At 48.8% G+C, this 25,562-nt stretch overlaps 1 protein-coding gene across 1 annotated transcript; it reads left to right on the forward strand.

Moving 5' to 3' along the window:
• Positions 1-10,607: 10,607 nt before the first annotated feature.
• On the forward strand, positions 10,608-16,845 carry LOC134565490 (keratin, type II cytoskeletal 7-like). Its single transcript, XM_063425078.1, has 9 exons — positions 10,608-11,063; positions 12,037-12,251; positions 12,620-12,680; positions 13,301-13,396; positions 13,984-14,148; positions 14,228-14,353; positions 14,592-14,812; positions 15,069-15,097; positions 15,592-16,845. The coding sequence occupies exons 1-9, from the start codon at positions 10,608-10,610 to the stop codon at positions 16,065-16,067; spliced, it is 1,845 nt and encodes a 614-aa protein (XP_063281148.1). The 3' UTR covers positions 16,068-16,845.
• Positions 16,846-25,562: the final 8,717 nt, after the last annotated feature.

Raw genomic sequence — 25,562 nt, forward strand, 5'->3', positions numbered from 1 at the left:
GGAATTCCTGCCCAATATCCCACCTAACTCTGCCCTCTGGCAGTGAGAAGCCATTCCCTGTGTCCTGTCCCTCCATCCCTTGTCCCAAGTCTCTCTCCAGCTCTCCTGGAGCCTCTTGAGGCACTGGAAGGGACCCCAAGATCTTCCTGTAGCCTTCTCTTCTCCAGTCTAACACCCTCAGCTCTCCCACCTTGTCTCCATGGCAGAGGAAACTGGAAGAAAGAAATAATCTCCAGGCCATTTCCTAAGCTGTATTTACTTTAAGGAAGCAGGACAAACTAACCCAATAAAGGAATCTGAGCTGACTGCATGATTTACACCTGGAGAAATTCCACTGGATTTCACACGTTCCCTTGTATTGCATATTTAAATCTCCCAATTTCTGCCAGGCACGGCAAACCCCAGGAAAAACCCAAGTGATTCCTCTTCATCAACCAAGCCCCACTGCTGAGATGTGGATAAAGGAGGAACACAGAGGTGTCGGAGTAGAGGGGTCCTGGGTTGTGTCCTCCCCTCCATCCTGTCTTCCAGCAGCTGGGGAGTTTCCCGTGGGAGAGGATTCTTCTCACCATCCCCTGCTCTTGGTGGGTTGACACTCAGCTGAAGCAGCTCTTGCCCCTCCTGGCATTGTTTGGGACAGGCTATGGAACCTGGAGCCACGGCCAGAGACTCCAAAACACAGAGGGGTGGAAATGGGCTTGTTCCAGGCTCTGGAGAGGTCAGGAGTGCTGGGTTGGTCAGCAAATCTGGAGGTGCTCACCTGGTGCAGATGAACAGGGACCTCCTGTAGCCCCTGGATATGAACCCCGAAATCCAGCCCCTGGACTGAAAGCAGGAGAGGGAGCAGCAAATTTGCCTCTTTGATTGACAAGTTGAGAGCTGAGAGAAAACTTTGGCATCCCAGAGTTTTGTTTCTCTTCCCCAGTGCGGTTCATGAGCCTTGAGCTGGTTTTGGTGTGTGTGACACGGTGCAATGAGCACAGGTTGAGCCCTGTGCTTGATTTATGCTCTTAAATACTTTGATGAATTGCATCTGGTTTTATTATTAAGAGTGGGAGGGATCTGTTCCTCAAAGTGTCCAGCATGGATTTGGCACTGTTGCTTCTGTACTGGTTTGAAAGCAAAACCAGTGAGACTCCAAATAAGAATACAATTTAATAGAGAGAGAACAAACAAAAAGAAAGATAAAAATAAAATAAAAATAAAACAAGACAAATGCAATAGTACAAAGGACCACTGACAGAGTCAGAATGCAAACCTGACACCCTGTTGGTCAGGGTGTTGGAGCAGCCCGCAGTCCTCCCACAGTGACAGATGTGGCTCCGTTGGAGTAGAGATGATCCTCAAGAAAGGGCCCAGTCATCCTCTGGGAATCCAGTGGAAACGGCTCCCTTGGTGTCTGGGATTGCTGTTTTATCCTGGTGGAAAGGCTTTGGCTCCTCTCACTGGGTGGAGCATCCCACAATGGAATGAGGTGATGTTATCAGTCCTGTGAGAGCCTTCAATGGCCCATTCACAGGGGATGTCCCTCGGAGGAGGATGGGTGGAGGAAGAGATAAGGAGGCCCTGCCTTATCTGGTGTTATCAGGTGTCCCATTAACAGAAGGCATCTGCCCTATTCCCCCCCTAGAGTTACAAGAGATAAGGAACAATATCTCCCAACCGACTTTAACAGATGGAAATAGAATACACAGTTTTGGTTACATTTTTCAACCCAAGACATGGAGAGAAGTCTCTGTGACGCCTCTGTCATTGTGAAAATGGACAACAGCTGCGCCCTGGACGTGGGAGACATCCTCAGGAGCATGGAACAGTGGCGTGAGGGTTTAGCTTGGAAAAGCAAATCCCAGCTGGAAGCATTGTACTGAGCCAGGGTAAGTCTGGTGACAGCTTCTTAAGCCTCTCACTGTCAGAAACAACAGAGCAAAAGTGGTGGAGTTTGGTTCCTGTCTTCAGTAAGGGATTTCTGGATCTAATTTTCCATTCTGATAAATTCTGTGAGTCTCAAAGCCAGGAGAACACCCCTGGAACAGAGGTGGTGGGATATGCTGGGGATGGGGAGGTGTAGGTGGGTTGACCAGTGGAGGAAAGTTCCATTTTCTGCTGGCAGTCTCAGGATCCACAAATCTTTTTTCTAAACTGAATTTAATTCACCCTGGAAAGAGACTCAAGGCTCCCATGTAAACCCCAAGTATCAACTCTCAGCTCTCTCCTTCCTTACTAACAGTTCCAAGAGCTGGAGGAGGAGAAGTGCAGGCACTTCAGAAAGCTGAAGTCCCACCAACAAGAGAGGAAAGAGCTGAGTTTGGGGATCCAGAGGAGGCAACATGATCTGGAAAACATGAAGGAAAGGTGGGGTGGATAGGATTTACTGTGTCACATCCCAAGCTGTGTTTTCTACACCTTTGTGGTATCTATTAAAAAATGGGGACAAATTTTTAGCAGGCCCTGTGGCAATAGGACAAGGGGTGATAATTTTATACGGGAGGAGAGTGGATTTAGATTAGATTGGAGGAAGAAATTCTTCTCTGTGAGGGTGATGAGGCCCTGGAATGGATTTCCCAGAGCAGCCGTGTCTGCCCCACCCCTGGTAGTGTCCAAGGCCAGGCTGGACGGGGCTTGGAGCAGCCTGGGCTAGTGGGAGGTGTCCCTGCCACGGCAGGGGTGGGACTGGATGAGCTTTCCTGCCCTTTCCCACCCAAACCATTCCACGATCCCAAAATTTCTTTCATCTTTATCAAAGAGAGTTGCCTCACTCTGGCTCCATCAGTCTAGGGAAGCTCAGAGCTGAGCAGGGAAGAAGGATTATCCCCCAGCCCATTTTCTGTTGGCTCCTTTTGATTATTTCAAAGAACTAATTGCACCAAATTAGATCATGGGATTAGCTACAGCTCTCAGAAAATTGCTGAAATTGCTTCAGCAGGAATTCTGGCTTCTGACATGGGTTTAGAGCATCCAATGAATGGGTAGAATTGTGACTCACCAGTAATTCAGCACCCATAGAAATTGGTATAATTTCCAGACCATCTAATTCATTATATAGTTTATAACGGGAAGCAATGGGAAACCTTAATTATTAGTTCCAGTTAGGGCAGAGTATTGGTATCCTCCAAACAAAACTCAAACCCAGTCTGGCAGCGCAGGGACACGTTCAGACTACCTGGAGTATTTTATAATTGATTATTGATTTTGGAAATGTTTGGCTTTCCTAAAAAAAGTCCTGATACCCCCCAGTTTAGGATTCTCCAAATAGGCAGATTTTCCCTTTTAGAGGTGGGAATGGTGAGAAGGAGGACAGGAAAAGGCAGGATGTCCCCCCAGGAATGTGTTGTCTTTGCAAACACCGCCTGGTGACGTTGAGCAGCACGGGGGTCGTGCTCTCAGAGATGCCTGGGGGAGGCACAATGAGCTGCAAGATGAGCTCCAGAAGGCCAAGGATGAGCTGCATGGATGCTGCAGGATTCCCAGGAGCTGTGAAATGAAAAGATGGCCCTGGATATTGAGAGTACAACCTGCAAGACTCTTCTGGAGGGTGAGGAGGGCAGGTGGGTTCCACCACAGCCGTGTGCAGGCAGCTCTCAGCCCTTGGGGCTCCACCAGAGCCCCAGCAGGGTGGAAAGTGCTAGAAATGGTCATTCCATTGTGGATAACCTCGTGACCTCCTTCTCCTCCAGGATGCACCTTGGGAGCCCTCTTGGAGTACATAAGTAATATAAAGGTTTTCAATTTTCCGTACAAAATTAAGCCCATTAAATTAAATCTCACTGTGGCTTGGAGGGGGAGGAGAAGAAGGAAGAGGAGGAGAAGGGAGGCTGAGTCCTCTCCACGAGTGACTCCCGTTGTGTTTTCCCACAACAGGGATTTCCATGGGCTCTGGGACTGACCTGGGATGAGGGTCTGGAGAGCCCAGAAGATTCAAGTCCTGCTGCACTGCTGCATCCCAACCCCATGACTGTTGTATTTCTCTGGGAAATGGTTTGTGTCACCCCAGAGACCCCTGGAGCCTGTAACCATGTAGTTTAACCCTTTCTCCCCTTTCTGATGCTATTGGCTGAGTTCCAACTATCTCTCCTTAGCAGGAGAGTAGATAAGGCTCTGTTCTTCCTCATTCTGTCTGTTTCCCCCCTGGAAACAATCTGGAATAAACGTCTTGGACTACATCTGGGGGTTAGAGCCTCTTTTGGAATCCTTTGCCTTGTCCCTGAAATATTCCTCCAAAGCCTTCTAGGATCTGAGCTAGCATAGGAACTTTGGGGGGCAGCAGGGGGATATTTCACACAACATTTGTGCCTCTCACCTCCAGAAACGTGGCTGGCTCTGTAGCGAGGAATTTTATCCCTGGTGCTCCTGGCTGCATCCCCATGAGAGAGGAATTTAGGGCTTGAGCTGGGGGCTCGGCCTTTCCAGACACTGGGACACCTGGGAGGTGTGGGAAGAGCCCCAGGTCTGCCAGGAGCACGGGAATCTCCGCTCAGCCACGGGGGATGTGTGGGCCAGGGGGGAGGATTTCAGCTGGACCTCCTTGTCCCAGGAACAGCCAGACCAGAACTTCAGCGGTGAGGGTCGTGACAAGCAGGATTTAAGGGCTAAAGCAGAAAAATGAAAGTCCTGCTCCACTTTCAGTGCTAAAAATAACCCCAACTCCACCTCAACACGAGGGAGAGGCGGATTGGGTGTGGGAACACTGGAGCATCAGGAAACCACATCAGAGAAGCTTCACCACTGGGATCACATCAAAAAGGGACACTTGAAATATTAAAAACCCCCAAATCCTTTTGATTTCCTCTCTTTCTTTAAAGGTTTTTTGGTTGTGTTAGGGCACTTATCCTCTTATCACTCAATTCGTGTTTCCCTTTTATTTTTCCTCATTAAACCTTTGCTATCTCTGTACCAAACTGTGAGATTTAATCCATAATCTTTTCCCTAAAGTGTTCTGGGAAGTGTTTCTGGAAAGGAGCTTATCAAAGTCTCCCTGATGTAGCTTTAGGAGATGTAGTGGAGTTCCGTGGTGTGACACAAGGGGTCATGGAGAGGAAGGAAGGATTTTAGTGATCTCTTTGGAATGGTTGGTCAGGAAGGTGCAGGCAGGGAAGCCACAAAGGAAATCTTAATTCAGAATTCCACCTGCTGGAGTCAGCAAAGATTAATTACTCCACTCGCGCTCCTTGGACACACATAAATCACGCCACCCTCACTTCTCCTGGGATGACTCAATGGCTTTGAACCTTTTGCTACTTTTCCAGTGAAATTAATGGAGAACCAACATGTTACCATTTGCTTTTAGGTATTTACCAAAAGTACAGAAATGCCCATTCCTTAATTGCACAAACCGAATTGAATCCAACCCAATCCAATCCGATCCGATCCATCCCGTCCCATCCCATCCCATCCCATCCCATCCCATCCCATCCCATCCCATCCCATCCCATCCCATCCCATCCCATCCCATCCCATCCCATCCCATCCCATCCCATCCCATCCCATCCCATCCCATCCCATCCCATCCCATCCCATCCCATCCCATCCCATCCCATCCCATCCCATCCCATCCCATCCCATCCCATCCCATCCCATCCCATCCCATCCCATCCCATCCCATCCCATCCCATCCCATCCCATCCCATCCCATCCCATCCCATCCCATCCCATCCCATCCCATCCCATCCCATCCCATCCCATCACTGGAAGTCTCAAAACAGAGGAGGCAGAGCAGTCTGGAGAGAGTCATGGAATCATGGAATAGTTTGGGATGGGCTTTAAGCCCATCCAGTTCCACACCCTGCCATGGGGAAGAACAACTTCCACTATCCCAGGTGGCTCCAAGCCCCTTCCAGCCTGGCCTTGGAGACTTCCAGGGGTGGGGCAATGTGGCTCCACTGATGTAGATCCAGACTTTGGTTGGTGTAAATTTAAGCTCTTTTAAGATGATTTGCACCAAATTTGACTCCTACCTGAATTCAATGGGTGCTTTAAAATTCAGAACAAAATCACCTCAGTCTTTGTATTTTTATGCCATGTCTGCCACAGATGTGTGATGACAAAACACATTTTTTATATGTCTTCAAAATCTGCTGGAAAAGGGTGTTATGGGGGGAAAAAGCCCCATAATGTGCTTGGTTGGCTTTTCAACATCGTTTTCAAGGTCCTATGAGTATGACTCAGGCTTTCAAAAAGATCAAAGGGAGATCTTCTTCTTTCATTGCACATTTGAGCAGATTAAAAAAGAAAACCAGAAATGAGTAACATAAATCAACATAAAATCAATAATAAAAAAAGAACTAAAGTGTTTTGTGATTAAACTGATGAAAGAGCACAACAAATAAATGAACCTGAGGTTGGGCAGACACATTTTACCGAAGGCAAAATCCAGAGTAAAGGTCTTTCCTTGCAAAATTATCAGGATTCAGAACTGGAAGAGCTTCCTCTCCCCCCACACTGTCATGTGATAAGAAGATATTTCCCAATCAAATATGAGAAGCACAAAATAAGCAAGTCTCAATCTTAATGAAGTAAACCAGAAGAAAGATTTGACCAGAAAAGAGCAATCAAACAGGTATAAATATTCATTAGGAGGGCTCTGATCTCCAAATGTTTCCCATTGGAAACAGACCATCCTCTCACTTTTTATGCAAGAGGTGAATAAATCAGGGCAGTGGCATGGAATTAGGGTTATTTCCTTGCCCAAACTCCCCTATCACCATTTCAAGATGTGATAAGCTAATTTGGCAAGTGTTGAACTTCAACCTGGCCTCTCTGAACATCAGACATTCTGCAGCACCTCCCAAAGCTGCACCAATCCAATCCAATCCAATCCAATCCAATCCAATCCAATCCAATCCAATCCAATCCAATCCAATCCAATCCAATCCAATCCAATCCAATCCAATCCAATCCAATCCAATCCAATCCAATCCAATCCAATCCAATCCAATCCAATCCAATCCAATCCAATCCTTTATTTGGGCACTGCACTTTTGGCATAACAAAAGGAAGAGCTTTTCTCCTTCTGGCTGGACACGCTTCCCACTTTCCACAGGCAGTTCCTTCCTTGGGATGGCTCAGGGAATCTCTTCAACTGGAAAACTGCTTCAGCTGGAAGGGATCAGCAATCTCTTGGATTTACAGGGACATTTCTGTAACCTTTTAACTACTGAGGTGCTTTTCTCACCTTTTCTAACACTTTTGCTGTGCCAGGCTGTGGGACACCATCCTGACCCAGGATTCCCATACACCCCGCATTCATTTCCACTGCGGGAGGAAGAAAACAACCGGAGGAAGATCACAACAGGAGGAAGATCAAACCCAGCCTGGCTTTGTTGGGAGCCTCAGCTCTGATGCCTCCAGCTGGGCGATGCAGCACCGGGAGCTGAGCACATCCAGGAGCGTGGGATGTTCGGGCTCTCATTAGGACTTCAAAGGGGCTGAAGAAATTTAGTGCCCAAAGGGTGGGACTCATTTCACCTCCCTCAACCTCCCCAAGCGGGCGCTGGGGCCGGTGTCTGGTTGTCTAGACGGCCTCTGGTCTCCAGGAAGAACAGAGGGAAGGAGCTGCAGAGGTGTATTCCTCCCACCTGCCTCCACTGCCTATTTTGGGAGGTGATGAATCACTGTCTGGAGATGCCACATCTCTTTCCATGAGCCAGAGAGGGAGCCTCAAAGAGGAAATTAGAATCCACGGCCAGTTTGATGGCTGAAGGAGGGAGGAAAGTGCACCCAGGCCCAGTGTTTGATGAATTTCATGAGGACTATCCCTTGAAAATCCCAGTTTTGACTTTTCACATGGATTAGGGGGATGTTAATGAGAGGCAAAAACACACGACCAGACTGAACTGCCTCGGATAACTTTGGCTTTAGGATACAAGAGGCTGCACTAATCAAATCAATCCTCCAACACGTCATGAATGACTTGGACTGGAGTCTGCACAGTCCAAGAAATGGTTCCAGTGGTGGTTCCAGGTTCCTGCCATGGTCCAGCCTGACTGTGAGGAGCCCTCGATGGCTAAGGATAATAACAGAGCCCTTTGAGACTATCGCATAAAACACCTTCTGAGAGCTCATCCAGATTCATCTCCAGAGGCAACAAACAAATGAGAGAATGCCACCATTCCTCTAATGAATTCCCTTCTCGGCAGCGCATTCAGGGAGCGAAATGCTGACAAAGGAAGCGATTGCAAGTCGTCAAAATTACTCATCCAACCCCTCATCAAAATATTTTTCTTTCTGGTTTCCTCACTCCTTACCCTTTTTTTTTTTTTTTCCTTTTTTCTTTTGAGTCAAAAAGCTGCAGGTTTTTCTTCAGAGTGCTCTCCCCTTTCCCACGTCCATATTCACAAAAACAAATTGGTTGTTCTTGAAGTCTCATGCACCATTTATTATTCCTTGGAAAGACCTAAAAGACATTAAATGAAGCTGCCTTCCCACTGGGATCAAGAAGAAACAACAGCAATTTGGCCAACACACAAATTTTACCCAATGCTGAGCAACTTCACCCAAAATCTCTTCCCTCTCAGGAGCCCAGTGGCTCTGGCGAGTTTGGGGCTGCTGCAGCACAGCTGTTTGACAGATGTTTTATTGCAGCCTGTGCTGCATTCCAAGTGTCTCCCACACATCCACTGGGATAATGGGGTGCAGAGAAGGAACATCTTCAGTCCGACTGATGAGCCTGGTTTCCTCCACAGGGTTCCAAACAACTCTCATCTTTGGAGTCAGATCTGCAGTTTGCTTCTGATAAATCTGTTTAGAACTTCAAGGACCGTGGAAGTTCCGAACTGCAGCTGGAAGCCTCTCCTATTTGTTTAATCTGATATTTCCAATTGTGCTGGCAGCCCAGTTTACACTGTAAGCCTGAACTACTACAAACTAAGGTGTAATCAGAACGTTCTAAATATCTGGAATTATCCCTTTTGGATACAGCAAAAGTAGCAGTTTACACAACTAATTTATACCACCAGCCCCTCAAACTGAAAGAAGTTGCAATTACAGGTTCAATTAATGGTTTTGGGGATCCTGGAGCTGTAGTCACATCCCGCGGTTTCCATGTGCATCTTTTTTTCAACCACTTGATGTTAGAAAGTCGTGTGTTTGGAGGAGGTTTGGCATAATTTTTATGATCTTGACTCTTGGAAAATGTTTTTTTTGGAGGAGGTTAATGAGGATGAGGGAACACAGAACCTGGATGTCTTCAGCTTCTGTCCCATTGTATTGTCTGGGGAATTCCTCCAAGCATTGCTCCCTTCAAAAGGGAGGACCAAGGGGGTTCAGTTGTTTGAACTATAATGTCCTTTTTTTCTCCCAAACACTTCATCCACAAAGAGCCAAAAGGGCCCTTTTGTTTTGACTTTCCAGCTGCCAGTTTGGAGAAGGCCTGGAGAGGTTTCCTGCCTCACCTCCTTGGGCTGGTGATTAGGAGAGAGAGGGATTCATCTCCTCGGTGTGAGTCAGAGCCTTCCCTGGTGTCCAGCCTAATCCACTCATTAAGACTTCCTCTGTTGGTGCAGAAAGCCCAGCCCCTGGAGAGCAAATCACCCCATTCCCCTGAGCAAGGCCCCAGGGACTCCTGCCTTGCCTGGGAGCTGTCTCCCCGTGGAGTCTCAAGGACACGTCTGGCAAAGTCACCCAAATTCAGCCGTCACTTGGTGAATGGGGTGGATCTCACCAAGCTGGAACAGACTATTGTTCCTTTTTTGTTCCCCACAGAGACTTCCAGGAGCTGAATCTGAAAGGGCTCCGACACCTAGCCTTGGGAAAAGCTCCAGAATAGTGAAAGGCAAAGAATTAACTGCCAGAAATAAGAACTTGAAGGATAATTCTAGGAAAAAACTGTAACTGATGGTACAGAACACATATCTGTGAGCAAACAGAAATATGTCACAGATCCTGGATGAAACCTGATCTGCTTCACTGGTGTTTCAGGGAAGGTGATCTTGAAATGCTGCACATTCCCAGGATTCTGCACATTCCCAGAATTCTGTGATTCTGTGCATGTAACTGGGAGATACTTTGAGTCCTCATCTACAAATCCAGACCTTAAACGCAGTGATTTACTGGTGTTTCAGATACAGAAATGATCCATTATGACACAACTTCCACAGTGTTTGTTGTTCTACAGTTGACTTTCTTCTTTTCTTTTTCCTTTGAGTTACTTTTCCGCACCCAAAATTGCGAAATTACCCCCACAAAGTGCAAGTCCGCAAAACATCCCATCACACACAGCCCTATGAGACACAAAACCCCAAACGACACACTGCAAACAAATCACAAAGAGTCCCTTCAAAAATGTTCCTAAACTATAATTAGCACTAAGTTAGGGGAGCACTTCAAACCGTAATGTATTCGCAGGCAACTTGCAAACAGAGCACTTTTAGATTCCTTTTTATTTCCTCAGTAGTTACTATTTGCCGGGCTGGTTTGCATTTTGAGGAGCATTTATTGCTGCCAGGCAAACCAAACCCTTAAGTACTTAAATTAACGTCCTGATCCTATCAAGGCCAGCTTCCCCAAATATATATAAGGGACAGCATCGCTGCGTCGCTCCAGTGGGATCTCTGCTCCTATCCTGCGCCAGAGCAGCCCCATAACTTTTCTATTCCACCTCCAAATAAGGCACGATGAGCAGGCAGGCGCCCACGGTGAGGTCCGTGCTGGGACGAAGAGGCTTCAGCTCGGCCTCGGAGATCTGCGGGCGCAGCTACGCGGCGTCCGCCAGCCAGCCCGCGCGCTGCGGGGCCTACAGCAGCAGGAGCGTGTGCAACCTGGGCGGCAGCAGGAGGATCTCCTACGTCAACGGGGGCTGCGGCGCCGGCTGCCTGGGGGAGATGGGGTTCGGGGGCATGGGCTACGGCACCGCCGGAGCGGGGAGGATGGGGCTGTGCGGCCCGCGGGGATACAGCATCGTGCGCGGGTACCCCGAGCGCAAGGGCGACGGCATCCAAGGGATCTGCATTGACGAGCGGCTGCTGAAGCCCCTCTGCGTCGGGGTGGACCCGCTGGAGCACGAGATACGCTGCCAGGAGAAGGAGCAGATCAAGAGCCTCAACACGCAGTTCGCCTGCTTCATCGACAAGGTCAGTCCAGAGTTGCTCTTGCTTGAGAAAAAACAAAAGCTGGCCAACCGCCTGGCAAAGCCACCCTGTGCCACGAGCCCATCGAGCAAAGCCCCGGCCAAGCTCTGCCATGAATCACTGAGCTGGGGCCACACAGGGGTCCAGCTTTCTACAGAGAATTTTAGGATAATTCTAATAATTTTTAATAGCTAATAATAATTTTAAGAGCATGTTGGTCCAGACTGGGATTTTTTAATGGGGCTCATTTCAGCCCTGTCTCTGTTCTGGCGTTCCATGGCCTTTGAATCATGGCCATGGTTGAACTGATCTTGCAGGTGTCTCCTCTTGGACAGTCTCAGTTCAAATTGGGTTTCTTGCTGCAGCTCAGGTGGAAGCTACAGCCCTGACAGGTTCATCTTTCTGTCCTGTGTTAAATAATTTCAGTAATTCTCTCCTCTCTTTGACTTTAAATATAGTGACAGCTCCAAAAACTTTCCTCAAGGCAAAGGTGGTTAATCTTGATCCAGACATGTAAAGGTTAGAGAACAAATCTAATCTTGTCACCCAAGGATCCTTTTGTAGAAAAAACAGAGATGAAGCAGTTTCACTATCTGGGGGCTCAATTTTATCCTAAAATACATCACAGGCACCACCTGGAGGAGTTTTGTTCCTAATATTTCTTAAGAAATGCAGATTTGGACACCAGGCTCCTGCATTTCTAAATAATGTAGACATGGGACTCTTTGATTTGTAAATAATGTAGACATGACATTCAGATTTCTAAATAATTTAGATGTCTGAATTCTAGATTTTGAAATAATTCAGACTTGTGGCAGAAATATTTCTTAATAAGGGCAGATAACTTTCAGATCATGGTGCTATATCTCTCACTTCCTGAAAATCCTATTCCTGCACCTGTGGTTAAGAGCAGAGAGTTAAACAGGGGTTGAGTCCCTGCCTTCTATACTTGAATATTGGTATCTTTTGCCTTCAGGTTCGATTCCTGGAACAGCAGAACAAAGTGCTGGAGACCAAGTGGGGCCTCCTGCAGCAATATGTGCTGCCAAAAAAAGGGAAAAACCTGGAACTGTACTTCGAGAATTACATCTGTGACCTGCGGAAGCGCCTGGACTGTTTGCTGTGTGAAAAGCAGAAACTTGGCAGTGAAGAATGCGCCACCAGTCAGCTGGTGGAGGAGTTCAAGTGCAAGTAAGGACCTTCTGGGCTCCTCTAGCTGGTGGCGTTTTGCTTTTCTGGTTCATCTCGGGCAACTTCTCCCAGATTTGTAGCAGGTCCCCTCTGGGAGTGCCACATTCTTGTGTTTCACTGGCAAGCTCTTTGCATTGGTAATGTTGTTGTTGCTCATGAAGAAGCTTCTGATCTTGGGATGGTTTAATGTCTCCAGACAGTGATCTGGCAGTGCCCTGTGGCAGTCCCAGCAAGAGAGAGTTGTCATTTATACCTGGTGGTTATTGTCATTTATACCTGGTGGTTATTGTCATTTATGCCTGATGGTTGATGTCTGAGTGTCTGAGCATTTTTCTTTCCTCAGTCCTTTTCTCCTCCTTTTCCAACAGGTATGAAGAGGAAATCAACAGGCGCACAACTGTGGAGAATGAGTTTGTGGCACTCAAAAAGGTGAGAAGCTCAAACGGCATGAGTTGTTATACCTGTAGTAGGTTTATTCGGGGCAAAACTTGGCTGAAATAATTAATTATTAACAAAAACCTACAAAAGTGTTACAATGAGCTGGGGGAGACTTAAAAAGACACAGAGGGTTGGGAAAAGAGGCATGTAGAAAGTAAAAATTATGTCTCCTCAAAGTTTACATCATCAGCACTACAGCACCAGTTTTGTTGCCTCAAAAACATTCCTGAAGTGTGGGAGGGGACAGAGCAGGACAGGTCACACCAGAACACCAGGTTATTTCTGGCTGTCTCTCCACATCCTTTATTCTTGGACATCAGAAAAGCAGGAATCATTTGAAGAATATTAAAAAATTGTGTTTAAATGCTCATTAGTCAATTGTGGTTTTGTAGCTGCGTCCTAAGTGATAAATCAACTAATTCCTGTAAGTTGTTGGAATGGTTTCATTTTCCTTCAGGAGGCACCAGGATATCTTGACTCACCGTCTCACGCCTTTTTTCTCTTGAAATCTTGTTGAGACACATTTCTGTCTTGTTGGTGTTGCCTCTGTGTGTTTCTCCAACATTGGCAGCCAGGTTTGGGCTGGAATGTGTGTGTCTCTCCTCTTGCAGGATGCAGACTGCATCTTCTTGAACAAGGAAGAGCTGGAGGTGAAGGTGGATCTGTTAAGGAGGCAGCTGGAGCTGCTGAAATGTGTGTTTGAGGAGGTGAGTTCCTCTGGTACATCTGGATTTTGGTGGTCCTGTCCCATCCTTCAGGGGCTCCAAACTTCTACTGCTCGAAACTCCTCTGGGATGTGTCTCACACAAAGCCCTGAATAATTAGAAGCTTGGGAGTACAAGGTTGATATAAAATTAACATGATTATGCTGGAGATAGGGTGGTTCCCCCTTCCTCCATGCAGCTCCAGGTAGGAATTGGCTGTGTCCTAACTCTACCCCCGAGAAAAGAGATGAGTCCGTCTCGTTCCTCCGGATTGCAGCCGCCTGATTAGAGCTGAAGCAACTCCCAGCTCAGTCCTGTCATTAAATCACTCAGGCAGCAGGAGATGAGAGGATACCAAGGGTTAAGTCACTCCAACTCCTTGCCCTTGATGTGGACAGAATTGCTGCAGGTCAGCACGTAGGTCAGCAGTCACAGGTGGCAACTCACCCTGCCGCAGGATTTTCTGCTGAGCCACCCCGAGGGACATTTCTTGACTTGTTCTATCCCTCAGCCACTGTGTGTCCCAGCCCTTCCCTCCCTGCAGAGCCTGAGAGGTGAAAAGAGCTGACTAAGCCCTTCCCAACCCACAGGAGAGGGCCCAGGTCGATCGCCAGCTCTGCGACACCTCGGTCATCGTCAAGATGGACAACAACCGAGACCTGGACATGGAGAGCATCATCAAGAACGTCGAGTGCTGGTACCAGGAGATCGCCCAGAAGAGCAAAGAAGAGGTCGATGCTTTCTACCAGACCAGGGTGAGTAAGAGGCCAGCTGGGTCTGTGCCTGGCAATGTCACAGGCCAAAAATGACAACTGTCCTGTTTCTTGGTTCCAGTTTCAGGAGCTGCAGGATAAGAGAGGGAAATACTGCCATGACCTGCAGAGCAACAAGTGTGAGATTTCAGAGCTGACCCGCATGATCCAGAAGCTTCAGTGTGAGCTGGAGAGCGTCAAGAAGCAGGTAGGAGATGTTTCCAGAGAACAGGACAGCTCAGACACATGGCAAGGTCACTGATCTTTAAAAGACTTGAGACCTGCTCTTGGTCCTGGCTGGAATGTGAAAGGCAGGTGCAGAGAGATGGGACACTGGTGGGTTTTCCCTGTTTGCAATTGGAAGAGCAGATTTATCCAACCCAGAGCGTCCAAGAACTAGGGTAAGAAGCTTTGCAGACACCTGCACTGATGTCCTCCCCTGACAGGTCTCCTGCCTGCAAACCTCCATTTGTGACGTTGAGCAGCGTGGGGACTGCGCCCTCAAAGATGCCCGGGAAAAGCACATTGAGCTGCAGAACGCTCTGCAGAAGGCCAAGGATGAGCTGGCCTGCATGCTGCGCGACTATCAGGAGCTGCTCAACATCAAGCTGGCCCTGGACATCGAGATTGCCACCTACAAGACTCTGCTGGAGGGTGAAGAGAGCAGGTGGGTGAAGTCTCCCTCCTGTGTATCTGAGGCTGTGGCAGTTCCTGCTCCCAACTGAATTCTGCAGCTCCAAGGTCTCCCCAGGCTCACAGAAACTGGACCTGGAGAGGTGCCTGGAGGCCATGGAGGCCACACGGGGGCCAGCAAAAGCAGTTCCTGTTCTAGGGATAGTGAGGCGTGTTACAACAAGGGACTAAGTGGTCTGGATTGTGGCTGGAAGTTGTGAGTAATGTGAGTTTCTCTTTTCTCCCCACAGGATATGTGTGGGGAACCCTGTGAGCGTGTGTAAGTAACTGCACATTTTCACCATTAAGATGTCTTGTTTTACGAAAGATACCTTTGGGAACAGCATTACCTGTCTGCCCCAGGTCCCACTGCCTCCCTTTTCCAGTTCTGGAAAGTTGAGCCCCAGAAATCTCAAATACCTTTGAATTTTAGAAAAATCAACTTTTGGAGTGGGTGGAGAAGGTCAAACTCAAGACCCTTTTGCTCTCCCTTTTTTAGTTTCTACCCTTGGAGGGAACAGGGAGATGTCCTGGGGATCGCGGGATATGATCACGGGATATGTACTGAACCTGGGAGGCACCAGCAGCATGGGAAGGGGGAGGATCCATGAGGGGATGTGTTGGGACATGGGGAAGGAGTAGGAAGGAGCAGGGGCTCAGACACGTTGGACCAATCTGGAGGAAATCAGGTTTGGTTGGTTCTGTCACTCGAGAAACAACCTGCCCCGCCAAAGCCTCCCAGTTTCCCTCCCTAACCGCTGGCTCTGTTCGCAGCTGTGGTCAGCAGTGGCTACAACGTGCCCGAGGACTGCGGGGCGATGGCCAACGGGGCCGCCTGCGGCTACGGCTCCCTGGGCAGGCGGGCCGGCAGACACAGCTCCCAGGGCGGCGGCTTCAGCTCCCGGAGCGCCGGCCTCCACCCCAAGAGAGTGCTCAGCTCCGTGGCCAAGCAGTGCATGCCGGAGGTGTTCTGCCAGGCCGGAGGGGTCAGCTGCAAGGCCGGCGGGTTCAGCTCGCGCAGCGGCGGGTACCCGGCCCGCACCGTGGTCAGCGCCGCCAGCGCAGGCCTCAACGCCAGGATGGCGCCCTGCCAGGCCGGGGGAGTGATCACCTTTGGCAACCAGGGCTGCGTCATCCGGCAGCTGGCGGGGCCCCCCGTGGTGGTGTCCAGCGGCACTGAGGTCGTGGGGTGCAACAATGGCGTGGTGGGGAATTTCGGGGTGGTCAGAGACCCCTGCGTGGTCCCGTAGGGCCGCGGAGCCCCCGGACAGCGGCGCTCAGGAGGGCCAGCCCCGTGCCCAGAGGGTGCAGGGCGATTCCTCTGCCCCCTAGCAGCAACATTTGTCACCAAACCCATCCCCACATTTATTAGCCCCAGATTTACCCCCCTGAGCTGTGTTTTCAGAGTACCCAAGCCTAAAGACCCCTCTAGAAACTTCTCCTGCAGGTGCTCAGCACAGTGTGATTTCTGAATCCTGACTTTAGCTTTAAGGGTCTGTTTGTTGCACTGCTTTCCCCTCTGTCTTTTCCCATAATGAGCAGATTAATTAACAATATTCCCCCCTCTCCCCTCCAAGATCCCTCTTTTTTCTTCCAGCTCCTCCCAAAGCATTTCAGAAAAGAGAGTGAGGATTTAACTGCTTAACTTTCCCAGGAGATGCTGCAAAGAGCAGACTCCCTTAATTTTTATCCTATCTTTCTTTGGTCCAAGAAAACCCTGCGCTGCAAATTTATGTTTAAATCTGAAACAAAGCAATTTTCAAAGCACCTGCTGGCTACTCCACAGCCATCAGCTCTTTCTTGTGTGTGTGGAATTTGCTTATGGATGAACACATAGTACTTTCATTTGCTTCTGCATGTTGGGGTGGCTGGCTCAGGGCATGCTGATTTTTAGAAGAAACCACCCCCTTTCCTTTTCCATCCCCCCAAAATGCCAAGAGAAGCTACTGATGCATAAACTGTCCGTGTTGACACCTTGTAGAGCACGAATGGAGCTGTTCCCATTGACTGCTCAAACTTCCCAGCTTCTCACTGTGTCCTCAATAAACTACTTTGAAAGGACATATTTTGTGTCTCAATTTTTCCATCGATGGTATTTAAAGAAACTACAAAACAGGTGAAAAAATACTCTGGGGAGAAGTGAGAACCAAAGAGACCTTCGGATTCTCTGCAGGCAGTTTGGGACATGGTAGGGCTCAGGTGTCACTGGTTTATTTATCACTGGTTTATTCTTTTACTCTGGTTTATTTATCTCCTCACAGCATATCACATAAGGTATTTTATAGACCAATTAACAAATGATGGCAAAGATTTCCAGAAACCTCCAAAACAATCCCGAGCACTACACAATGGTGTTTTCCAGCCTGTTGCAACCTCCAAAGAATTTGTTTGATCCTTTCATGTCAGAGCAGTTGAGCGAAGATGAATTCAGCACTGCCCTTCTGGGCTCACAGGTCTGGTGATCAGGGCTGTGGGACCAGAGCCATGTTTCAGACACAAAAAAATTGCCTTTAGTGGCTTTGGGGATGACAAAGAGTTACTTGAACTGTGTGACTTAAAAAGCAATGAGATCTCTTGGCCATTATGGGGTGGGATTTGCTTTGCCCTGGTTTGGGGTCTCCCATGTTGAGCTCAGCAGGGCTGCTGAGGTTTTATTTCACGGAAAAAAACCTGACATTTCCCCAGAGTGATTCATCTGGCCAAACACAGGTGCCTAATTTAGCATGAAATGCATCGAGCTCGAGGCCGTCTGCACCAATGGGATCTGTCCTGGCTCTGGAGGCAGCCCCAGGCTGGGGGATTAACTCAAACATGGGTGTCCCATGCCAGGCGCCTGCGAGTTCCCAGGAATCCTCCCTGCCTCTCCCCACCAGCCTTGCAGACGTTATTATCACAGGGAATTTCTGCCTGTCTCCAGCCCAGGAAGAATTACAGGTCACGCAGCCCCAGTAATCTTCCCCACTCTCATGGGGCAAAATTCTAATTCCAACTTGAAAAGAGGGGACAATTAAAGGGCGAGGCGGGGAAGAAGATCAGCACCTTTGGGGAAGGGCAGGGGATGTCATTTCTATGCTGAGGGTGGAAAATGCCTTATCCAGCTCTGGCCAGCTGTGTGTCAGACCGTGGTGGGGTGAGGAGGACGCTTGTCTGTGCCCTCTCTCCAACGAGGAACCCCAGTCCAGCAGTTCCATTTTTAATCAGCTCCCAGTAGACAGGATGGAGCCCACCTCAGCAGGGAATTCTACATCTGAGCTTGCTTCGTTCACCACTTGCAAATGGAATTTGGAAATAGGAGTCCCCCTCATGAGGCAGCCTCTGTTAATCGTGTGAACATCACAGAACCCTCGTGTAGTGTCACTCAGCCTTGGCCAAGTGTGCAGAAAACCCTGCAGCTCCAAATTTGGAACTGGTGTCTGTGAGGAGGCCTGGCCATCCCTTCACAATCCCCACCCAGCATGATTCGGCTTGGCTTTGTGCCGAGGTCACTTTCTGTTGGGTTTTGCTAAAAAGATGTTTTCTTGAGGAAGAGGAGGGGGAGGAAACCCTGCTTTGGAGCTGGGGTTTGGTCCTCACATGGTTGACCTGACCCATTGCTCTTCTCCCACCTTCTCTGCCTTTATGGCCTGGAAAAAAACCAGGAACTGGCTTTGCATGGCATTCCCAGCCCAGAGGGGCTGGGGGCTGGCAATCCCAGGATTTCCAGAGCTTTCCCCCTGACCAAAGTGGGACACAGAGGCAGCCCCAGGTGAGAGAGGACTCGAGCCTGGGCTGTCCCTGCAGGGCCTTGGGCTGAGCTCAGACAGGAGCCTGAAATATTCTGAGCATCAACGAGGGTCACTCCTCCCATTCCTGACTGAGGAAGTGGGAGGTGACTGCCTAATTTCAGAGGAATAATTAACTTTTACTGGCCTGAATAATAGAGAGAAGACAGGGAGATGATGCTGCCTCACCCAAAACAAGGACAGCTCCTTTCCTCCTCCTCCTGGAGCCAACACCCAAATATTCTGAGCTATAATATTAGCAAACCAAAGAGGGAAATGAAGGCTGCATTTATTTTTCTCTCTCTGGCTACATCTCTTCAAATTTTTTTCACAGGAGCAAAGGGAAAAGTTTAATCTCAAATGGTTTTCAAACCATTCATTAAAGTTGTAAAACAAGCTCAAAATCCTCTTCTGGCAAGGGATTGCTACCTGTCTTCCCAATATTTATTTTGTGTTTTAATCTTGGGGATGGTTTTGACTTCATTATTTTTATTTCCTTTTCAGTCTTAAGGATTGTTTTGACTATTTTCCTCCTTCTTTCCAATAGCAACAAGTTCAAACACTCATTATGAGTTGGGGATCTGGAATTTCTGTCAATTAAAAATAATCAAAAGAAAACATTTTGATACTGGAACAATGTCTCCATGAAGTTCTTATAGAAAAAAAAATAGAAATACCTTTCCAGGAATTTTATTCTATTAAATATCTTGAGTTTGGTTGACTTGACTAATTGAATAAAATTAACTAATTGATTAAAATTAATTGGTCATCCCAACCAACCCCAGGGCACCAAAGCAAAGCCTACCATGGCTGAGGGGATGAAGAAGAGAATGGGAAGAAGCGAAGCCATCCAGGTCTCTTCCATCCTCCAGAGGACACAGAGACCACTCAGAGGGTTCCCCCTCCAAAAACCAAAGATGTGCTGCCAGAGGAGCAGCGTGAGGAGAGGGGAGGCTCTGCTCAGACACCTCCCCACCCTTCCTGCCCAGCATCTTCCAGTTCAGCCATCCTGAGCAGGGTGGGACAACTCTGCCATCAATTCATCTTTAAAATAGGAGAGATTTACAGCACCAACTCACCCAACCCGAGCTTAATTTATAGAATAGAAAGGTGAGGGTTGGCACAGGTGACTGACAGAAGCTGTGGGTGCCCCATCCCTGGAAGTTCCAAGGCCAGGTTGGAGAGGGCTTGAAGCAACCTGGAATGGGATGGGCTTTAAGAACTTTCCGTGGGATTCTTCTTCTCTGACACCATCTCTCTGTCCTGAGTGCACCAAGACAGGAATGCTGGAAGAGGAGGAAGAGGTGGGACTCTGACAGGAACAGAGAGAAAGTCATCTCCCAGAAAATCATCTCCCAAAATCACCTCCCAGAAAATCATCTCCCAAAATCACCTCCCAGAAAATCATCTCCCAGAAAATCATCTCCCAAAATAACCTTTCAGAGAATCATCTCCCAAAATCACCTCCCAGAAAATCATCTCAGAAGTCCTGGCCACGGCGTGTCCCTGCAGCACAAGGCAGGAACAGCAGCCACAGCAGGAAGAACACCCATCCCAGTAAATAGCTGAGCTGGTAATTAATCCTGGCAGAATGAATGGAACAAGGAAATGTTCTCCAAGCCAAGGCTGTCATTTAAGCTTTTCCACTTGTTCATTATCCCCTGTGTGTAAGAGTAACCAAAATGTTTTTTTATGTCAAAAGCTGACACCAACCACCACAAGCCAAACAAAACCAGGCAGGCTCAAGAGACAGCTCTTCCATCCAGCCTGGATAAGGAATCCAAGAGAAGGAATATTTTCTTAAGTCTGCCCTAGACAGGCTCTACCCCTGGCCTCTGTGCCCCTTCTTTCTCTCCTGATCTGGAATAAGACAAAGATGCTGAACCTCTGCACTTTAGCATTGAATGAGGAGTTTTTCAAGCCTTTTAGCTCAGGAGCAGCAAAAAAGGGAAAACCAAACTCATCCAGCATTTGAACCAACAGCAACAGCAACAGCAGAAATTGGATCAGATTTACTGGAACAGGAGCCCTCTTTGGCCTCTGTGGAGGTGGTGGTGGTGGAGCACACCAGGAGGCGAGAGGGACATGAGGAGAGGACGTTTGTGCCTTAGGCTTGGCTCTAATAATCTCAGAATCTGGGGAATGCAGAGATTTGGGGTCTGGCAGCAGAGGAGCTGGAGGATGAATCCTGGTCATGGGGATCCCACTTGCTCTCACTCTGCAAACAATGAAATAGCCAGAGCACGAGCAGAGATGTGGGGATGAATCACCTGGGACTGTGAGAGGGAGACAGAAGTCCCAGGAGCAAATCTGCCTCCTTTGCTGACAAGGCAGGAGTGGGATTTTTGTTTTATTCCACAGTCGATTCCTTACAGAGTCAAAGTGGGAAGTGCCCAGTCACATCACAGTGATTTGGTTTGGAATGTCCCACTTCGCACCAAATCAACTTGTGTCATTTCAGCTTTTGATTTTAGGTGTTAGCAAAAAAGATCCAAACATCTCAGAAGTTCCTGGAGGACAGAAGGTGACTGGTGAGTTCCCATCCCTGGAGGTGTCCAAGGGATGACTGGACATGGCACTCCTAGCTCTGGTGTGGGTGACAAGGTGGGGACTGGTCACAGGTTGGACTTGATGCTCCTGGAAGGCTTTTCCAGCCTCAGCGATTTTCTTTTCCAGCCACAGTGATTTCCTTTTCCAGCCTCAGTGATTCTGGGATTCTGTGAAGCAGACACAGATTTATGGCATATATCTTTTACCCAGGGAATGATTATCAGGAGTAATCTGGGTTTCTCTGCTTTCAGCTATCCTATTATCAGTCTGTTTCCAGCTCCTGGGAAGTCCAGTGGTTTTATTTCCCAAAGGAGAAATATTTCCCATTTATCTCCCCAAAGGAGATGTCTCTTCTCCTGAGACATTGCCCTCTATTGCTCACCAAAAACACCATTTTCTACTCCCATTGCTCCACTGTCACTGGTTCCAGCACACCAAGGTGGGGCCAAATGGGGGACTCGTAGCTGCACTGATGGGAAATCCAAGGCTGGATTTGCAGCCCTGCAGCCCCAGGAGGGTGGGAACAAACAAGATCCAAAGAACCTGCAACAGAGCAGATTGTGGATGAAGATAGGTAAGAAATCAGTCCCTAATTGGTCCCTCCTGCCAACACTCCCTCCTTGCAGTCAGAAGGCTCCACAATCCATGCTTTATTCCAAGGCAAATTGTTCCCTGTGATGTGGTCAGTGTTGGTGATGGGAGGGAGGGGAAGGGTTTGGTTACAGATCTGAGCTGTGAAGGGGTGGGTCAGGGCAGGACAAAGATATTCCAGGCCTGTGGTCCAGGCTTAGTGTGTGGGGAGTACTCTCCACCTCCTTGGATAAGGCAAAGTGGGATCATGCTGGGTTTTTTCCTTCTGTTCTTAACACAGCTTCTCTTTTAAGGTGGTTTTAGTGGAAATCCCTTTTTTAATTCTTCACCCCTGGAACATGGGGAACATTGGACCTATTTCTTTGGTGGCCAAACCAAACATCTGGCTAAATTCTGACCTAATTTTAAGGGGTTCAAGGTTTCTTTTCTACAACCATGAAACCTTCGCAGGCGATTTACTCTTCCTGGAATGCAGACAAGCAGATTTATCTCTGTAAAAGTTGGAAATTAGTGATGCTTTTGAGTCCCTTCCAACTGAGAAGATTCTGTGATTCTGTGATTCTGTGATTGTTCCTCTTCACTTTTTCCAGCTCTGTGTCACTGAGGTGGCTCCTGACCGCAGACAACACCCTCCACAAATCTGCTCAGAAGAAAAGAAAGGAACCCAAGCCCCAGCCAGCCATGCAAAGCAGCCAAGTGTGAACCAGTGCCACAGGTCCTGCGCTGTCTCTGCGAGCTGGACGGTGCTGCAAGAGCACCTTGGGGCAGGGTGGGCTGAGGGAGACGGGGACTGGGGTTGCTGAGATGTGTTTGAAGACCAGAAATCCCTCCCTTTCTGTCTACAGGGAAATGCAGCTTGGATCTGCTTTTTTTTTCCTTGAAACTCCCCTGTGCTCAGCACAGCCTGGTTTGGTGGTGACAGGGCTGGGCTGTGTCACCCACCAGGGTTTGTGGGCTGGTTCTACATGGGAACAAAAATGCCACCAATATTCTTCAGGGTTCAGGAGGGGAATCCTCTGTATCCACCCAGATCAGCAGGGGGATTTATTAATTTCCAGGATTAAAGGAGGCTTTGGTGTTTTCTTCTGTGGTGAATGACCCCAGTCTGGGCTGTAGCTGCGGGATGGACACTCCCATTAGATAATTAGTTCTGCATTTCCCCAAAAGTGATGCAAATGAGGGTGATTAACTCAGGACAGCAGCTTTTCTACAACCTTTAGGAACAAGGTTTGTGAGGCCTCCATTGCTGTGAAACTGGACAACTTTTGGGATACAGGCCCTGTGAGAAATCCCCAGAAAGCCCATGGCAGGCTTCAAGGCTTTGAACCATAAAGGAGGAATCAGCTATTAAATATTATTGCACAAGAGCACTTCCAGCTCTGGAGGAGCCCAGATGTTGACCTGGGATAAGGAATCAAACAGGACCTCTGTCAGCTCCCTTGAAATGGGCTGTTTTGTACAACAAAAATGAATCTGGCAGTTACTATGTAAATAAAGTAAGGGGAAAGAAGGGAAAGAATAAAAACCTTCCAGATTTTAAGGTTCTTGTTCAGTTTTAGGGTCAAAGAATGAGGATTCAGGGCGAAGGAGTGAACTCTGCATCCAAGACCTCTGGATAAAGAGTGTCTGCCCTGCAGAGCTGTGTGTGACAGGGATGAGGTTTGGGTGGGCAGGAGGTGCTGAACCCCGCGGGGTGACAGGCACACCGAGCCCCCGGGCAAGCTCAGAATCCCCTTTATCATGAGCTCTTGAGTGACTTGAAAGGAGTTGCTCAAAGGGGCAGTGACGTTTTGGGACAGCCCAGGGTGTTTGTCAGCCCTTAATGAAATGAGGAAGCCGCGGCTGTCACGCTCGGTAATTAAAGGGAAAGTAAAGCTCCTGTCTTTGCTTTGGGAGCAGCCCGGCTGCAGGCGGGATCGGGAGGGCTGAGCTGAGCAGTGACAGCATTGCAAAAATGCCCGGGAGGAAAAAAAAAAACCAACAAAAAACATAAAATGATCTCCAGGTGAAGCCAAGGAGGAGCTTGGAATAGCAGGGGTGCAATTATTGGGATGCCTTGAACACCAAGCTGGCCTTGGATCGTTGAGATTTCCACATGCAAACCATGCTGCATGGGGAACCAGAGACGCAGGTGCCTCACACTCCCTGGGATCACAGGCAGTGCCCAGCAGGTGGATTTCCCCATGGGATACTGAGGGAGAAAATTCAACCACATAATAACAAGAACAAAGGGAATAACAAGGCCAAAGAAGGATGTGTGTGTGTTGCTCTGAGAAACTGCCCTGGAGTTCCCCCAGTGTGTCCATCCTGCCAAGCCAAGGGGGAAGAGGGAGCCTGAATCACTTGGGATCACCCAGGAGCTGAGCTGGGAGTGGAAATGTGAATTTCTGAGATCCCACTCAGCACAGTTTGCCCAGAAAAGTGTAGGTTTACCAAATGTGCTTTCTTTGATCCTCCAACAGAGCATGGCCAGAGAGGCCTGTTGGCAGGAACTAGAGATTCATGGAATGAGTTGGGTTGGAGGAACCTGACAGATCATCCAGTGCCACCCCCTGCCATGGGCAGGGACACCTTTCTCTATTCCAGGCTGCTCCAAGCCCTGTCCAACCTGGCCTTGAACCCTCACAGGGAGGAATTTCTTCCCAAACCCTCTCCTCTGCAGTGGGAAGCCATTCCCCCTTGTCCTGGCACTCCAGGCCCTTAGAATTTCTCTCCATTTTCTTCTTAGTGTCACCTTCAGGCACTGAAAGGCCACAATTAGGTCACCCCAGAGCCTTCTCCAGGCTGAACAATCCCAGTTCTCTCAGCCTTTCCTCCCAGCAGCTGCCCCATCCCTTTAATCATCTCCTGGGCTCTCTCCAGCAGCTCCATGTCCTGTCTGTGCCCTGCCCAGGGCTGGGGTAGCTCTGCAGGTGGGGTCTCACCTGAGCAGGGCACAGAGGCAGAAACCCCCCCTTGCCTGCTGCCCAGGCTGGGGTCTCAGCCCAGGACAGGATCCACGGGAGGATTTCCCATTCCCATTTCTCTGCCTGTTTCTTGGCTTTCTTTTCCAGTCACTCAGTGCTGGCTTTTCTTGCAGCCCAGGTTCCCAAGCCTGGTGCCAATGGATGTTGAGAGGGGCCCAGGAGGATTTCAAAGCTGGCATGGACACAGCTCTGGCCATGAAAGGAAGGGTTTCCCAAAACAGGAGATTTAGGTCAGGCAGTGAAGGAATCCCCATCACAAACAGTGAAATCAAAGCGTTGCACCCTCGATGGCAGTGGTGGCCGGCCCTTCCCTGGCAGTGTCCAGGGCCAGGCTGGACGAGGCTTGGAGGGGCCTGGGACAGCGGGAGGTGTCCCTGCCATGGCAGGGGCAGAACGAGAGGAGCTCTGAGGCTCCTTCCAGCCCAAACCCTGCCGTGGTTCTGTGATGGCTCAGCGGGGGGAGGGACCCTCACTCCAGAGGTGCCGTGACTGCTGCTGTGCTTCATCTCCAGGAACGTGTGGCTTTGTGGCAGCTCAGGGTGGTAATCTCTGGAAATGGAGGTTCCAACCCTGCCAGCTTTGCTGAGCCAGGGAAATAAAGAGTGTGAAATGTTCCACCTGGCTGCTCCAGGGCACTGGGGCTTTAGGGAATGTTGGAGCAGGTGCTCCCCAGTATTAGGGCTGCAATGGAGGCGGTTGCCAACTCCTCCAGGACAAATCCTGCCTTTATCTCCACTTATTTCCGTGGAGAAACCATCACACACAGCACTGAGCTGCCACGCTGGGGTGCCACACCGAGGTTTTCTGCCTGCTGGTGACAAAATGAATCACAGAAGTGACTTCAACCATTCATTAAGGTAATAGGTACAGCCTCCAG

This window comes from Prinia subflava, unplaced genomic scaffold (assembly GCF_021018805.1).
Source record: "Prinia subflava isolate CZ2003 ecotype Zambia unplaced genomic scaffold, Cam_Psub_1.2 scaffold_52_NEW, whole genome shotgun sequence".
NCBI lineage: Eukaryota > Metazoa > Chordata > Aves > Passeriformes > Cisticolidae > Prinia > Prinia subflava.

Excerpts from the sequence above, each read along its gene's own strand:
- LOC134565490 (XM_063425078.1), top strand. The coding sequence starts at position 10,608 with ATGAGCAGGCAGGCGCCCACGGTGAGGTCCGTGCTGGGACGAAGAGGC. Across the intron at positions 11,064-12,036 it reads TCGCCTGCTTCATCGACAAG|GTTCGATTCCTGGAACAGCA; the intron begins GTCAGTCCAGAG and ends TTTTGCCTTCAG. Across the intron at positions 14,149-14,227 it reads ATGCTTTCTACCAGACCAGG|TTTCAGGAGCTGCAGGATAA; the intron begins GTGAGTAAGAGG and ends TCTTGGTTCCAG.